Source organism: Ammodytes marinus (genome assembly GCF_949987685.1).
Source record: "Ammodytes marinus genome assembly, chromosome: 20".
NCBI lineage: Eukaryota > Metazoa > Chordata > Actinopteri > Uranoscopiformes > Ammodytidae > Ammodytes > Ammodytes marinus.
The window spans coordinates 13,320,778-13,337,020 of NC_137224.1; the positions used below are offsets into that span (position 1 = coordinate 13,320,778).

The 16,243-nt window shown below is 41.1% G+C and overlaps 1 protein-coding gene across 1 annotated transcript; it reads left to right on the forward strand.

The window, feature by feature from the left end:
• Positions 1-208: 208 nt before the first annotated feature.
• nlrc3 (NLR family, CARD domain containing 3) lies at positions 209-15,906 on the forward strand. Its single transcript, XM_080048712.1, has 19 exons — positions 209-736; positions 4,470-4,637; positions 6,660-6,923; positions 7,029-8,775; positions 8,868-8,954; positions 9,249-9,332; positions 9,873-9,956; positions 10,067-10,150; positions 10,277-10,360; positions 10,500-10,583; positions 10,704-10,793; positions 11,272-11,355; positions 11,781-11,864; positions 12,366-12,449; positions 12,965-13,048; positions 13,189-13,272; positions 14,149-14,232; positions 14,995-15,078; positions 15,515-15,906. Exons 2-19 carry the CDS (start codon positions 4,514-4,516, stop codon positions 15,603-15,605), a joined length of 3,411 nt encoding a protein of 1,136 aa, XP_079904838.1. The 5' UTR covers positions 209-736; positions 4,470-4,513; the 3' UTR covers positions 15,606-15,906.
• Positions 15,907-16,243: the final 337 nt, after the last annotated feature.

The following is a 16,243-nucleotide window of genomic DNA, read 5'->3' on the forward strand; positions in this document are numbered from 1 at the left end:
TGTGTGTGTGTGTGTGTGTGTGTGTGTGTGTGTGTGTGTGTGTGTGTGTGTGTGTGTGTGTGTGTGTGTGTGTGTGTGTGTGTGTGTGTGTGTGTGTGTGTGTGTGTGTGTGTGTGTGTGTGTGTGTGTGTGTGTGTGTGTGTGTGTGTGTGTGTGTGTGTGTGTGTGTGTGTGTGTGTGTGTGCTTATGCACCACTTTCTTGCCAGAAACACTGCAGTGCTACCTCCTGGTGCATTTGAAACCTGAAGCTCTCTTTGCTTCCCTTCAGCAAAGCCTCAATACCAGTAATCATTGCGTCTCCTGTCTTATTTGAGTGTCAGCATCAATGGCATAGTTGAGCAGCAGTCTGAGCAGAGACGGCCTGAAACGTGGTCGAAACTTCAAAATGCTGCATTGAGTTCACTAGAACAAAGATGTTTTTATTTTTTACTGTTTAAACTTGCTAACCACAACACAGGAAGGCAGATTAGACAGGCAGGAAGGAGCTGCAGTATGAAACTATCTCCAGGAGCAGCAGCAGTACTGAATTAAGCTGATTTAAGCTGCTGTGCACTTGTGACTTGTTTCAATTGCTTGCTCGTCCTCAACTAGATCTCACGCCTCAGAGATTCCCTCCAATTCATGCTTGATAATCGCCCTGAACCTGTTCTCGTGAGAACGATGGCGTTACCGTACCAGACATCTGTGTCCGCAGCATTTTTCATACTTTGACACCTACAGATGCTAAACTTCATGGTGAGTTGACTTGAGTTTTGTGTGTAATGCATGCACACTGCACTTTCTATCATGGCCTTGATTCTGCATCTTTTCTAGGCCGAGGAAAATAAGATATAACAGTCTGGAATTTTTTTTTCTTTTATTGTAAATCTATAAGTTTTCAAGGTTTTAATTTGTTTTAATACATTCATGGTCATGTTATTGAAATGTACGATCACAATGTATTCTTTCCCATTTTATTTTCAATATTTTAATACTGTAATAGATAATGGATTTGAAGGTACTTCTTAAAATTGGATTTTTGGAAATCTAAGTGTTTTTCTTCAATAGTTTTATAAATGTATTGTCAATATACATGATATTTAAAGCTTTGAGTGTTTGAAAGTAAATTATATCTTACATCAGCAACAATGTATTTCTGAAATGCACTGGCACCTTGTAAGGAACATGTCCTATTTATCTGCACCGCATCAGGCTGGCGTTTATCTTTGCTTACATCATGCATACGACTGAGTGATGATTGTTGTGTAAGTAGTGGGCACTTTTAATATACTTTTATAGAGACAGTTTGACATCATCCCTAGTTATTTTTTTCACAAATACAACAAAGTTATTAAGTGGCTTTGAGACCGAATGAGCTGGCAAACTGTCTTCAGCTCATTGACTGTAGTCAGTTCTTTTTTGTTCAACTTCCTTTCTGAGAAGTTACGTGTTCAGCTACAAACCACACAGGAAGGCGCTTGCCATTTCCCGTTTGTCTCAGTGAAACCTCAAGCATCATTCAAAGTCATGTTTGCAGTACTTTCACTGCAGCTTTACTAAAATGCAAGAACTGAAATTATCCTATTAAATAAGCCGTATATCGCATATTCCATACAAATAGATGCAATTTAAATATTCAATAGACTAACATTTTTTTGTTGTGAAAATAGATGCAAAATCCGTAGGTTATTTTCTTTTTAAAAGCTTAACACAAGTGCACAGTCTGTTCCACTACTGATTACAGCATCAGTGCAAGCCGAAGGAAAAGCTAGACTGAGGTCAGCTCAACACTGTGACCTGTACCAAACTGACACAGTGGGAGCTGTGTAGAGGCTCATTATTGTCATTTTAATCAAGGCCGGGAAATAGTTTGAAAAAAACTGGAAGCACTTGTAAAGGACCTGCACATTCATGGTCAACCCCCCACCCCTAGTCAGGTTGTTCTCCCTTGTTTGACTTGACCTCTTCTCTCTGAATGGGTGTCAAAAGCCCCTTTTACACAGCCAGTGAAAGCCGGGAATATATCGGCCCTCCGCCCTGCTGTTTAAATGCGACCGTTGCGGAACGAGGGAAGAAAGGTGCGAGAGATTGTTACGGGAATGTTACTACCTGGGGGGGTAGTAAGATTCCCGACACAATCAGTTCCGCCTCTCTGTTTAAATGCTCCAGCTTGTTGTTGCGGAACAGGGGGGCGTTTGACGTTCCATAGCCTACGTTCTAAACATGCGACAATGTTAGCAGTTGAAGGACATGTGTTTAACATTAATCACGGCGGCCTGATGTCCCGTAAAAATCACCAAATAAAAGGAAAGGCGTATAATCTAGCTGGTCATAAGGTCCGCTGCTCAATCCAAACCCCCACGCTGCATTTTGCAGAGTGTATGTGTCTATTTCTGCCCAGGAGAAGTTGTACAATGGGAAAGCTAGACTAGCCTAAACTAGGCTAAGCTTGGCTGTGACAGGATCGCCGCCGCTATTATTATCCTAAATCTGAGCGTATATCCACACCTAAGTCTGAGCGTATATCCACACTTTATTTCTGCCTACAGTAATGTGACTTCACACACTGTGTGATCTCTGCTCTCACAAAGAGACTCGCTCACAACCAACCTGTCACACAAACACACACACACAGACACAGAGGTGAAGCGGATTGATTTTGTCAGTTTGGTTAACAGTCCCAGTGATGTTGGACTCAGCGCGTAGCGAGATCAACTGGCACATCGTGGGCACAGTAAAATACGGCCCTCTTACTGCAAGCTCCAGCACTTCTGCTCTCAATTCACTGGCCAGTGTTGTTGTTGTAAAGCAGCTGACCGGCGCGGCGCTAAATGTTTACGTCACACCTGACGCTGTTTACAAGCACCTCTTTCATTCCGGAACGCTGGGTAACAGGAGCTCCTGATGCACCAGCAGGCCGGCGTTGCTTGGTTCTGTGTAAATAACACAGAAGCAAGCAAAGCCGGCATTTTGGAGTGATGTTGTTCCGTCAATATGCCGCAATCTCTGTGTAAAAGGGGCTTATAGGCCTAGCTAGTATATAAAAGGTGTGGATCCATTGTGCGTGATTGAGGCTCCCTTCAGACACTGTATCTCTCAAGCTATAATGAAATGTGATGCATTTGCGAGTGGAGCAGAATATGAGGGGGGATTAAGAAGTTGTTAACTAGTATACAAACGCACACCTACGATCTTGCTCTACTTGTTTAGCATAAGGTAAAGTGACAGGTAATCAATGGAAGGTAGTCAACCCAATACGTTTCATTGGAGGAATTTAAGCAACTACAGCATTTTGATACACTTATTTGCATATAACATGTTGTAGGTTAACTATTAATGTAATTTTCATTTTCCTTCGTCATTAAAAAAACATAGTTTACAGGCAACCAATTACCAGATGTTGGGGCATGTGGTGATACAGTGTGTGGTTTTGGAATATTCCTAGCTGGTGAACACTTATTCCAAATCAGGGTTTCAGGACGTAACCAGTGTGTTTGCGTAGAATACAGTACATTTGAAAGCTTGAATTACAGACTGATAGCCAGGCCGCGGTAACAAGCTGAGTGCAACTGAAAACGACTTAAGTGGTGTGCCCAATGTGCCTTAAAGCTACAATGAATGAGGTCCTCTCTTTTTGGAAATGATAATTCTGTTTTGTAAAATAAAAGAAGGTGAACCTGAAAGAATTAGGTACAGCCGCAAGTGACGTTGAGGAGTGGCAGATAAAGATGTTTTCTCTGGCTTCCAGGTCTGTTTAGATATAATGTGATGCTTTCAGCTGTGCCCTGTTATTACTGTTTGCCAAGGAAGCCAGATTCACTAGAGCCATCACAATTTAACATAAACTCTCAAGTAATTTAAGTCGTTTTCCTAAAGACATCAAGATGGTTTGCCTGAGGTACATCATGTTACAGGGCTTTTGACTGTTGTCTGTAGTCTTTGATTTCTTTCATAAAAACACTGTGTGTTATGTGTCTCGTTGGTACCAGCTCTGTAAGGTGAACTCAGACAGAGCCCCTTAGGGATGTCAGTTGTTCCTCCAAGGCAACGATATGTTAACCGATGTAGCCGCAGCACAACCAAAATCAAGTAAATGATGAAGAGGAGAGTGGTGAGGGTGCTGGCCTCTCTCTCAACCATCAGGGATTTGGCCTTATCAGTCAGATTCCAAACCCACCATCCACCTGATACTGACAGCCCCTCTGAGGATGAGCTATCACTCTGTTGCATATGTAGGCTCCTGAAAGCCTACATATGCAACAGTTACAGCCTCTCTTTTTGGTTTGTACAGAGGCCTTGAAAGTGCCATTGTGACCTGAAAAAAAGTTTGACTGTATGACATTAAGACCAGGGAAACTGTTTAGAATCAATTCTTCTCTACACTGTATTTTAATTTTGATTGTATTCCCACAGAAAAGTATGACTTAATTCACACAATATAGTGTCACAAGTGCACATTGTCTTAGTAATGCTGTATTCTCGTGCACAGACACAAGCAGGAAAATCTGGGAGCAGAAATAATCTAGCGCTCTCATGGAGAGAAAGGCTCATTATGATTCTATCCTGGACCGAAGCAAACGCATTACGTGGCAGGACGACTGTTATGTGGATCTCCAGTCTACCACTTGCTCCGTCTCTTCACAAGCAGAAGCGGAGGGTAAGGAGCTTCTTTCACAGATTTGTCACGTCTTTCACGCACTTGTGGCCTGGGCTGGGTCATGTTGTCAGGAGTAGCTTTTCCTGTCAGCCAAAACTCTCCTACCCTTTTAAATCCCTATTTTAATTAATTTTAAAGCAAAGAAGCCTGTGGGAACGCAAGCAGATACCACTGAAAAACAATTCATTACAAACTAAAACACATGCCTACTGCAACAGCAGCCAGCCCCACCTCTAGAGGGTAGATGGCAATGGTAAAGACAGCTTTTTTTCCTGACAATCATTGGTAATAATGATAGTTATAAAGGTATTGTAATAAGAAATATTGCATATTGTATGTCTCCTGCATAATACGAATATAACCTCCTTTATTACACTAAGTGAGATTAGGAGCTGTATCAGTAGAGCAACAGGACCTGGGATAAATGAAATCGGATGAAAGGACTACCTTTTCTTTGTGATTGAACTTTGGAAAGCAATGGGTAATACTGTCTGAAAACCCCTGAAAAACAGCAGGGGGATAAGGGGGTTAAGATTGTAAAATTATTAAATCAAAAGGGAGACAGGTGTCATGTTTTGATGAGACCAAACTGGGTGGAATATATTTCACTATTAAATGTTTGCTGACAATTTAAGACTTTGTAGATTTAAAATAAATGTCGACTCGACAGTTTAATTAGTTTTCTTTTCAGATAATTAAATTAGGGCCATGTCAAGTTTCTTGCGGTGGTTCACTCCCATTTAATTATTCTCCACAACATAGAAAATGTACTGTGTATATACTAAGTCAAAAGCTTCTATCACACACAAAGTATACCATAAATGCAATGAGTGTGGCTATTATTTTGACTGACTGTCGCCTAGTGAGTAAATATTAATCACAAACAATGACAACGGCTCACCACATCCGCTTACCAGTTTTCTAGGGGAAGCCCTGTAACTGTTCAGAAAGCTAACAAGTATTGTAAATTATATTAATCTTTCACAATACAGTGCCAACATTTTTTGCAATGTGACGTATTCCAGTTTATATTGCAGGGAGAGCTTTTTGTATACTCAAACAAGATGGAGACTATCTTTTCTGAATGTCCCAAGGATATTTTATTTATATTTACTCACCTTCAACAAAACTAATGCTCCTGGAAGATTCCCGTTTTGCAGCTTTGAATAGCTTTGAATTCAAACATTTGAATCCGTGTTTGATTTCAGTTGAATTATATGTGAAGCAAGTCAACAATCTGTGAAATCGTTGTTCTATTCTCTCCTGATAATGTTTGAAACCTCTTACTTCTGATATGATGAAATGCCACCTGGATGTTTTTTGATTGGTTTATTAAAAAAACCATCTTAAAAATATAATTGTCTAATACTGTGATGAGAAGATGTGTACTGTCAAGTTTTTAAAAGACATAGGGAGAGATATGGGTACTTCAGGGTGGTGCCATCCATCACCATATGTTTCCCAAGCACTGATGATAATTGCAGATCATAGTGAATGCTGCAAAAGGCTTAAGGCAAGATATCATTGATGATCTGACATAACTTTGCCAGGGTGGTATATTAAGGCCTCTAACACTGAATAATAATTAATATTTGGAGTTTGACATTAGAACATTATTCTATAAAACAAAACTGAAATTGAGAAAAATATTTTAAATTCCACTGCAAGAATACTGGGTTCTGGTAGTTTTTGTTTAAGCAGGGGTGTCTGTTTGGTATTTTGGATTAATAAAATAGAAATTATGCTATTAATGTTGACTCATGTTAAAGCTTTGACACTGTAAAAAAAGAAATTATAATACAGAAAAGGCCATGCTAGCAAAACATCGAGCTGAATACTAACATGCTCACAAGAGCAATGCTGACACACTAGCAGTTATGTTTCTCATGTTTGTCATCTTATCTTAGCACGCTATCATTTTCAAATCGGCTCAACATAATGTACAGCTGAGGTGACAGAAGATTGTTCCAGTGCTCTGTAAAAATGTCTTACCGGTTTTCTCTGCACTTTGTTTTGGTTTAGAATCTGGCTGGATCCAAAAGCATCAAGACCTGCTTCAACGCTTCAGTACGACCTCCTTCCTTGAGGGGGTGTTATCCCATCTGAGAGAGGTGGACGTGCTGAGTTCCGTTGAGGAGACCAAGATCAAGGAAGTGGGCCAGTTGCAGGACCGGATTAACATGCTCACAACTATTGTCACTAGCAAGGATATTCAAGGGTCTGACGCCCTCCGGGGCTTTATAGAAAGCTCAGAATCTCAGGAGGCCCGGCTCATCATAAACCATGGTATGTGGCTTGAAATTGGATTTACTCTTTGGGCACATTTTTTTTAGTGAATGAAGAAAAAATGTATTTGCTGACAATGACCTGAGCCCAATTTCTTTTCTGCAGATGCCATGGTGAAGGAACATAAAGAGGTGCTGTCACTGCGATATGAGCAGTACAGAGACAGAGATTCGGTCAGCTGCCCAGAATTGAACATCTCCTCTAGAAGCTTACTTCTAGTCGATGGACTTTCTGACCTCCAGCAAAAGGAACATGACTTAATGCAAGTGGGGGTGACTCGAGGAAGGAAAAGAAATCATCTCAGACAGCTTGGGCTGGCCAAACTCCTGGAGCCCCTGACCCGGGTCAGTTTACCTCCCAGGGTCTCCCTCACAGTCGGGGTGGCTGGTATCGGCAAGACAACCTGGGTCCGACACTTCATCAGACAGTGGAGCCAAGGAGCTGTCTGTACAGATGTGAGCTTTGTCTTGCCTTTCAGTTTTTGCGAGCTGAACTCATTGGAGAAACTTTCTGCTGAGAGGCTGGTGAAAATGGCTTTTCCTCATTTAACAGACCTCAGTCTGGTCCTGAGCAGCTCCTGCCGCACTCTGCTCATACTTGATGGTTTGGATGAGTTCCGCTGCAGTTTAAATTTCTCTGATGCAGCTCCTTGCAATGACCCAAAGAAAGAAGTGCCCATTGATGACTTGGTCACTAACATCATCCGTGGCAATCTGCTTCCTGACATCGCTGTGTGGGTGACCTCCAGGCCAAGAGTGGCCTCACTCATCCCTGGGGGATTGGTTGACAGGGTGACGGAAATCCCTGGATTTAGCCCAAAGGACATCCAGCTCTTTTTAAACCACCACTTCTCTGAGAGGGATTTTGCCAGTAAAATATTGGCACATTTGAAGTCCCATAAGATCTTAATGGTAATGTGCTATGTACCATGTATTTGCTGGATAGTAGCTGATACTCTGACATACATCATGCAGAGTGGAACACAAGAGAGCCTTCCAAGGACTTGCACTGAGATGTACACTCACTTTTGTTCCATGAAGGCAGAAGTAGGTGAGCCAAGAGGCAGGGAGCCTTTAAGAACGGAGCAGCTCCATGGGAGCAATCGTAAACTGCTGGGGAATCTTGGAAGACTGGCGTTTTATGGGCTCCTCAAACAAAAGTACACCTTCAGTGAGCAGGACCTCAGGGCTTATGGGATAGATCTACTGTTGACTCAGTGCAGTCTTGGTGCAGGAGTTCTCATTCGGGACGAATCGGTCATCTACGCAACCTACCGGTTCACTCATTTGACTGTGCAGGAGTTTCTTGCAGCTACTTTCTACCATGTCTCCTCCAAACGGGCCATCTTTGACTTATTCTCAGAGAGCACCATGTCTTGGCCAAAGATCGGTTTCCAGAACCACTTTAAAAGTGCCTTTCAGCACTCGCAACAAGCTGAAGATGGTCACTTGGATGTGTTTGTGCGCTTCCTGACAGGTTTGCTGTCTCCAGTAGCACTGAAACCTCTCACGGGGCTCCTGGCCCTGGGGAAAGAGGACGGCAATCAAAAAGCATGGGCAGCTGGGTTTCTACAAGGCCTGTTGGTCAGTGGGGGTGCTGTGGTGTCTCTGCGTGCAGTCAACCTGGCTTACTGTTTACAGGAACTGCAACATACCGAGCTTTTGCGTAGTGTAGAGGAAGATTTGCAGCTTGGCAGCCTAGCAGGGAAGCTAACACGGGCTCACTGTGTTGTGCTAGGCTACCTGCTGCATGTGTCCCCCGAGTGCAGTGAACAGACCAACCTCACAGGATTGCTGAGCTACACAACAGTGAAGTGTTTGCTCCCACAGCTGCTGTACTGCAGCCATCTCAGGTCAGCTACCCAAAGCACCGTCTCCCAATCAACTCAAATTCAGTAGATATATTACAGTAAAGTCTGAAATGTATAACTTATCTACTCTACAGGTTAGAGAATAATCACTTTAAAGATGATGTCATGGAATTATTGGGGAGCCTCTTGAGTGCCAAAGACTGCCATATCCAGAAATTAAGGTGCATCACCTACTTTTCAAATCTCTATTGAGGGAAGGAAGCATATCAACATACTGTATAATTTGGTGTGCAATAGCTCTGAACCTTTGCATCAGATAAACTTGCCTGATCCGTCAGATGAATGGGGAAACTTTGTAATTATGAGTTAGGTTCTGTCTTGTTGATTACAATGGTATAAGAGAAACCCAGTGATTATCAAGCTGTTGTAGGATTGGTTGCTGCGAAGATGATGACTGTGATTACCGTTAATCATTTGTACGACATGAGTGTAACCTTTCTCATTCATCCCCTCAGTTTGGCAGAGAACGCCATCGGCAACAAAGGTGCCAAAGCCTTGAGTCGAGCCCTCTTGGTGAACCGGACGCTAACCTCTCTCAAGTGAGATCTTCTTTGTTGCCTTTGAATGATTACAACTAAATGAAGTGAACTACCTTTTGGGTTTATAAGCGGAAACGGTTTTGCTTCTCCTGAACTTCGTGCTCTGCCGGAAAATACATTTAATAAATGTAATCAAAACTGCAATGTCAATGTAGCAAGAAAAAAAGAGGGGTGCTCAAGAGGTCAAAACAGGAAGTTGTGTGTTATGCATAATACATTACAACATATTCATGGCTGCCATTGGTTAATCACAATATCTGTAAATAACATTACTCAATTCATGTACCAGCCGCTGATACTCATGTATATTTCATAGAAACTAGTGCAAGCTTAAAGGTTACATGAGGCATATTTGCTTGCTGGAAGCTATTTTGGAGAAACATTGATTGATTTTGACCTCCGGAGTACAGTGGTCTTTAAATATTGATTCTCAAATTTGTAGTCTCAGTTTGTTATCGCCAAGTCCCTTCAATTCTTCTGGTATGTGTCTCTGTTTCTTTACATTACTCTATGTCATCTAAGTACCTATTTATGATTTAGTCTCCGGAACAACAACATCGGATCTAAAGGCGCAAAGTTCCTGGCAGAGGCTTTGAAAATGAACCAAGTACTGGTATCAGTTAAGTGAGTATAATGACCATAGACTTTGGTATATGCACACAGTGATCCTCAAAAATGCCAGTGTACCACTTGTAGTTGGTGTAAATGTGTACATTAATATAAATGCCCATCAGCTTCCAGAACAACGCCATTGAAGAGGAAGGTGCTCAGGCCCTTGCAGAAGTACTGCAGTGTAAAAACAAACTGGTGTCCCTGAAGTGAGTTCTGTTCAGCTTCCCACTGATGTCCATTGCATGTCCTATATACGTATTTTATGTGTGTTTGTTCATGATTATGATGTTGAGGAATCAATACTTTTTTCTTTCATGCTTGTAATGATTCAGCCTACAGAAAAACACGATTGGAGTGGGGGGCGCTAAAAGGATTGCAGATGCGCTGAAAACAAACCGGACTCTCACAAAGCTGAAGTAATATTAAATCAATATATCAATTCACTCTACTAACATTGACAATATCATACTGTGTTTTGTAATACACTTGTTTGCCACAGAGACTGTAATATGGTCACATACAGATTGAGATTACTACTTTTCTACCTGTCTGCAGTCTTTGTAGCAACCAGCTTGGGGACAAGGGAACAATCGCACTGGCCGAAGCTTTGACAGTCAACCACAATCTGCTTTCACTTCAGTCAGTATTTTTTGCACATGTTCCATGATCTTATATTCCATAGTGCCATGTTTTTGTACACTTTTGTTCATGGTCTGCAGCAATGATTGACAATAATGGCCATGTTCTCTATTTTTACAGACTTCAGAGTAATTCCATCAGCAACAAGGGGATGACCGCTTTGACCAAAGCACTCAGGCTGAGGCTGAACCGTGGACTTGTCTCCTTAAAGTCAGTATTAAACCTGAAGCTTCTCTCTGTTTTACCAGCAAGATTTCCTAAATGACTTAAGGTCTAATGTAATTCAGGACCTCGGCAACAAAGTATCTTTTATCAAACTTAATGGCGTAATACTTTGTGTCCTCCATAACTTTTGTTCACAAACATAATATCCACCAACACACTTCTAATGTCATTTTTTAGCTGTAATCTCTTGGCCCTCTCTGTCAACTGTTATAGACATGTTCAAACTAGCTTTAGGGCCCAGTGTCTGAACTTGTTCCTGTCACCTTGTCTTGAACCTGAGAGTGAGGTGACAAGCTAAAAATAAAAAATGTGGAGTCAGTGATCATGGAGAACCCTTGTTGTCGAAATCACCTTTTGCTGCCTAGTTTTAAAAACACGTCAAATATTATGCATTGAGATTATTGGGGAAAATGTTGTTTCTTATCCCTTTTTTCCCTTCTATGTATTTCTTTTACCTGGTTAGTTTAAGGGAGAACTCAATCGGAGTGGAGGGAGCAAAGAACATGGCCCACGCCCTGCACGAGAACAACTCTCTACAAGAACTGGAGTGAGTCACCTCATTAATAGAAGAGTACAGTGTAATGCCCCACAGTGGCGATGACATATCTGGCCTTCAGTGAATGTCACTCCCCCTTACTGTGGTATGATAATTAAGGCTATTATGTAAAATCTGAAAATGCTTTATTTTATTATACGAATTCTATGGTTGATGGTGACATTCACAACATTTGGTGTCATTATTTGTCTTTGATTTTTATGATAATTTTATCACGGAAAAACATGGGGTTTTCAAACTGGAAAGCCAGGTTTTTCATCAGCCTGTAAGCAAATTGTGAAAGCAATGATAGACTTTGAATTATACATATTCTAATAATCTAATGAACATATGATGAAGTCTATGACACTCTCTGTTATCGTTTGTACAGTGTGTGCCTACTGTGTGTATGCTTTGACCTTGTATGTGAATCTCAGTCTCACAGCCAACCTGTTGCACGACGAAGGGGTTCAGGCTATAGCTGGCGCAATCAAGGTCAATCGAGGCCTCACGTCTTTGCAGTAAGTGAGACTTGTGATGCACACTCAAGCACACACATTGACAAACACATGAAGCTGTGAGTAGGTTAGACATCACCGTATTTGCTGTCCCTGCAAATCATGATATCAGGTCCATGAATAAAATTAATAAGGGATATCGACCACAAGCATCAGGATAAACTTGATTTAAGATTCTCAAAACTAATGTAGCAGTTTCAGATACTTTTTTGTTAGAAACCCCAAGATCGGAATGCACTTTCCTGAACACTCTCATGAGCGTTGTTTTTTCAGCCACCTCAGGTAGCTGCACATTTAAAACCTGCCTGATTTGTAAATAGGCCGCTATTTGCTGATACATTCACCATGTTGTTGTTTACAGCTTGTTGTGCTGACCCCTACGGTTCAAAAGTGAATACAGGTTTAAATCTGTATATGTGTAAGAGAAAATCATGCCTGTGAAAAATATAAATGTGATATTTTCCTCACAGTTGACCTGAAATGCCTCTCTTCCTCTTTTTACAGTCTTCAGTGGAATTTCATCAAGTCGTCTGCCACGAAAGCTCTGGCCCATGCACTCCGCTCCAATGCCACAATGCAGCTCTTGGAGTAAGACTAATAGTTCAGAGGCCTGCACATTGTCTGCCTCATTTCACCTCGTGGTCTGTAATTAAATCGATCCCACTCATTTCAAAAGCTGTATTCTGCCAAGGAAGTCTGGGTTAACATTAGTTTGGGAAAATGACAGTCTGCAGGATTTTATTGACTGGTCATGGTCTTTTCAGCCACTGGACAGTTATGTGAAGTTTCAGTCACCGGGCTGTATAATAGTAATTGTGTGTGTGTGTGTGTGTGTGTGTGTGTGTGTGTGTGTGTGTGTGTGTGTGTGTGTGTGTGTGTGTGTGTGTGTGTGTGTGTGTGTGTGTGTGTGTGTGTGTGTGTGTGTGTGTGTGTGTGTGTGTGTGTGTGTGTGTGTGTGTGTGTGTGTGTGTGTGTGTGTGTGTGTGTGTGTGTGTGTGTGTGTGTGTGTGTGTGTGTGTGTGTGTGTGTGTGTGTGTGTGTGTGTGTGTGTGTGTGTGTGTGTGTGTGTGTGTGTGTGTGTGTGTGTGTCTCTTCTGATGCAGTCTACAGGAGAACGCTATTGGGAATGAAGGCGTAATTTTTCTTGCTGAAGCCCTGAAAATCAACACATCGCTGCTCACATTATGGTTAGCATTGCAATCGTGAACCATCATCTATCGATATGTATTTCTGCTTTTTCAGTCAATAAGAACTGACGGCAGACGTAGGTTTTTATCCACGTACATGTTTTTCCATTTATTCACTGCACTGTGTGCTGTCTCTTAAGTCTCCAGGGGGTCTCTGCGGGCACAAGTGGCGCCATTGTGATGGCGGAGGCTCTAATGACCAACCAAACCCTGCAAACCTTAGAGTGAGTACACTACACACTCTCTTCCCTCCGCCAAACTGTTCCATTGTTTCACATCCAGCCACATACTACAGAATATAAAAAGCAAACCATTTAAATCCAGCAGAGCTCATTCTTCCTCCTCAGTGGTTTTGCTGCTCATCCAGTTGTAGCTGATTGTAGCACGCTGAGCACTTACACCCTGTAATACTCACATTTCAAAAGATGATAGCGTTGTCTTTTTAAGCCTGACAATGCCTTGTTGGGATCCATTGACTCAGTGAATGTTTGATTGACTGTCAATTAATCTTTTTAACATTTCTGGGTGTATCTGAACACTATGGGCAGATCTGTTTTATAGTTGTATTTATTATTTTATTTTATTTAAGATTTCTAATCTGGAAACAACCAGGGGAAAAATACAAAACTACTTTATAAATGAAAAGCAAAGTGGAAAGAATAAATAACCCAATTGCACTATTTAAAAGGAATAGGCTTAAAATGTGCCTATTATAATACACATGTTGAACTGAAGGATGGTGTAACAGCCAGAAGTTGGCTGGCAGCCTTCAGCTCTTTGCAAGCCTCGCCAATTTTGACAACACAAAGGGGGATCATTATGAAACTGTCAATTTACGCAGTCCTGGTGAAGAACAGATGAAACAAACAAAAGAAACAAACAAAAGAAAAAAAAGACAACCGAGAAGTGACACAAAGGGAGGGAAAGATATTGTAAAACAAGAATCATCATCCTAAATCAGTTGTGTCTTTGGCACATTCGATTTTCCATACCCCCTGAAAAACACTCTCTGGATTTATGTACAACTGTGTTTTGTTCTCCCTGTTAGCACATTTTGTTGTGGTTAGTTCAAACTGTAAGCACATTTCCAACTTTTTCAGTCTACGTGGGAACACTGTAGGTATGGAGGGAGCCAAGGCTCTGGCAAACGCATTGAAAAGCAACAGAAGCCTCAAGTCGTTGAAGTAAGTCCTGACTTGGAGCTGATCATGATCCATGTGAACCCTAATTTCAATAGTTACCCCGTTTAGGCAGCATAAGCACTGTCATTGCCATGTAGACAGTAGGCACTACTTATTATTTGTTTAACAACATTCTAGTTTACTTGCTTTACCATGGAAAACACATTTAAAAAAAGTTCAATCTGAAATAATACACTGAATTTGATACAGACAATTCATGCTGAATGCACTGGTTTATTTAGGTGGCATTTTTAATTTATTCTTTTTGTAAGAGTAAAGCCTATTAATTCAAAAGTATTTATCTTAATTAAGATTCAGTTCTTTCATATAGTGTAGCAGCAATCTAACCTTGTGTCTCACTATACCCAACTATGGATATTGATGTTCTCTGTCAGAGGGTTCTGTAAAATCAATTGCTGTTGCCATGGATTCGTCGTTAGATTAATCCACACCTACATAGTCCTGTCAAATGGTCTCAAAAGCTGTCTTTTTAGCTATGTTTTATAATATGTATGTAAAAGCTTATTGAGACACCCATATTTTGATGATACGGATTTCTACTTTTTTAGACCAGGTTTCCAAAGGCTTTAAGTGAACTCTTCGTCCAGTTAGTTACAAGGAAGCTCCTAGGGATTTATGTACTAGCTTTCCTGTTGGTGTCTTGGGAAAAAAAATGTAATTCCTTTGAGAACTTAAAGCACTATACTTATATTACTGGACATTTGAGGAAAAATTATAAGGATTTATCTCTGTGTCAATCATCAGCCTGCAGGAGAACTCTTTGGGTATGGACGGAGCTATATTCATCGCAACAGCCTTGAAGGGGAACCACCAACTCACATACATCAAGTTAGTTCTTTCTCCCGCCCCACTCCCACTTACTCACCTTTCTCTCACGTGTGTGTGTGTGTGTGTGTGTGTGTGTGTGTGTGTGTGTGTGTGTGTGTGTGTGTGTGTGTGTGTGTGTGTGTGTGTGTGTGTGTGTGTGTGTGTGTGTGTGTGTGTGTGTGTGTGTGTGTGTGTGTGTGTGTGTGTGTGTGTGTGTGTGTGTGTGTGTGTGTGTGTGTGTGTGTGTGTGTGTGTGTGTGTGTGTGTGTGTGTGTGTGTGTGTGTGTGTGTGTGTGTGTGTGTGCGTGTGTGCGTGTGTGCGTGTGTGCGTGTGTGCGTGTGTGCGTGCGTGCGTGTGTGTGTGTGTGTGTGTGTTTGAGGTATAGAAAGTAGCAACACAATTATGTTGTCATTCTGCTCATACTAAAAATAAGAAATAAACTCTGTGTTTCTGCAGTTTGCAGGGAAATGGTATAGGGGAATCTGGAGCAAAGGTTATATCTGATGCCATACGATCCAATGCTCCGGGCTGTGTGGTTGACATCTGACCAGGGAAAGAACAGCTTCTACTGAGGAAGTTCCTGCAGTACATATAGCACAGAATAAGCAGTAGCCAGTGTTACCGAAAGTAGGTGTAAAATATGTAATTCATGTTTGTACTTGAACATCATTCTATAACTGATATCCTCATTTCAATGTATTTTTTGATTGATATTTGCATATTTATTATTATTATTGAAATAGCAGTTGTCTTTAGAGATTTAAAAAAAAAGACTTGACCGTCATGAAGCTATTTACAGTGGCACCATATTGTTTAGCAAAATTTGTCATTCTGTACATTTGCTCTATTTGCACAAATGAATCTGGTGAATAAAATAAAATAGAAATAAAATGTAGAATTGCCATTGACACATTTATTGCACACTCCAGTTGTACTCCAGAATACTCAATGGACAAAAAGCATGGATGGGATAGAGTGTCTGCTTTAAAACTTGTTGCAGTGGTCCATATTTCTTTTCAGAATCTTCGGCTTCACGCTTGAAAAGGATAATAGTCTTTTTGAATTTGTTTGTGTGTTATACAGTATATACAAAAAACATATGGTTTAGCATCATGAATATATATGAAAACAAAACAATGTTAAATCGATCCCAACAAGCAAATTAATGTAAATGTTTACTCTCAC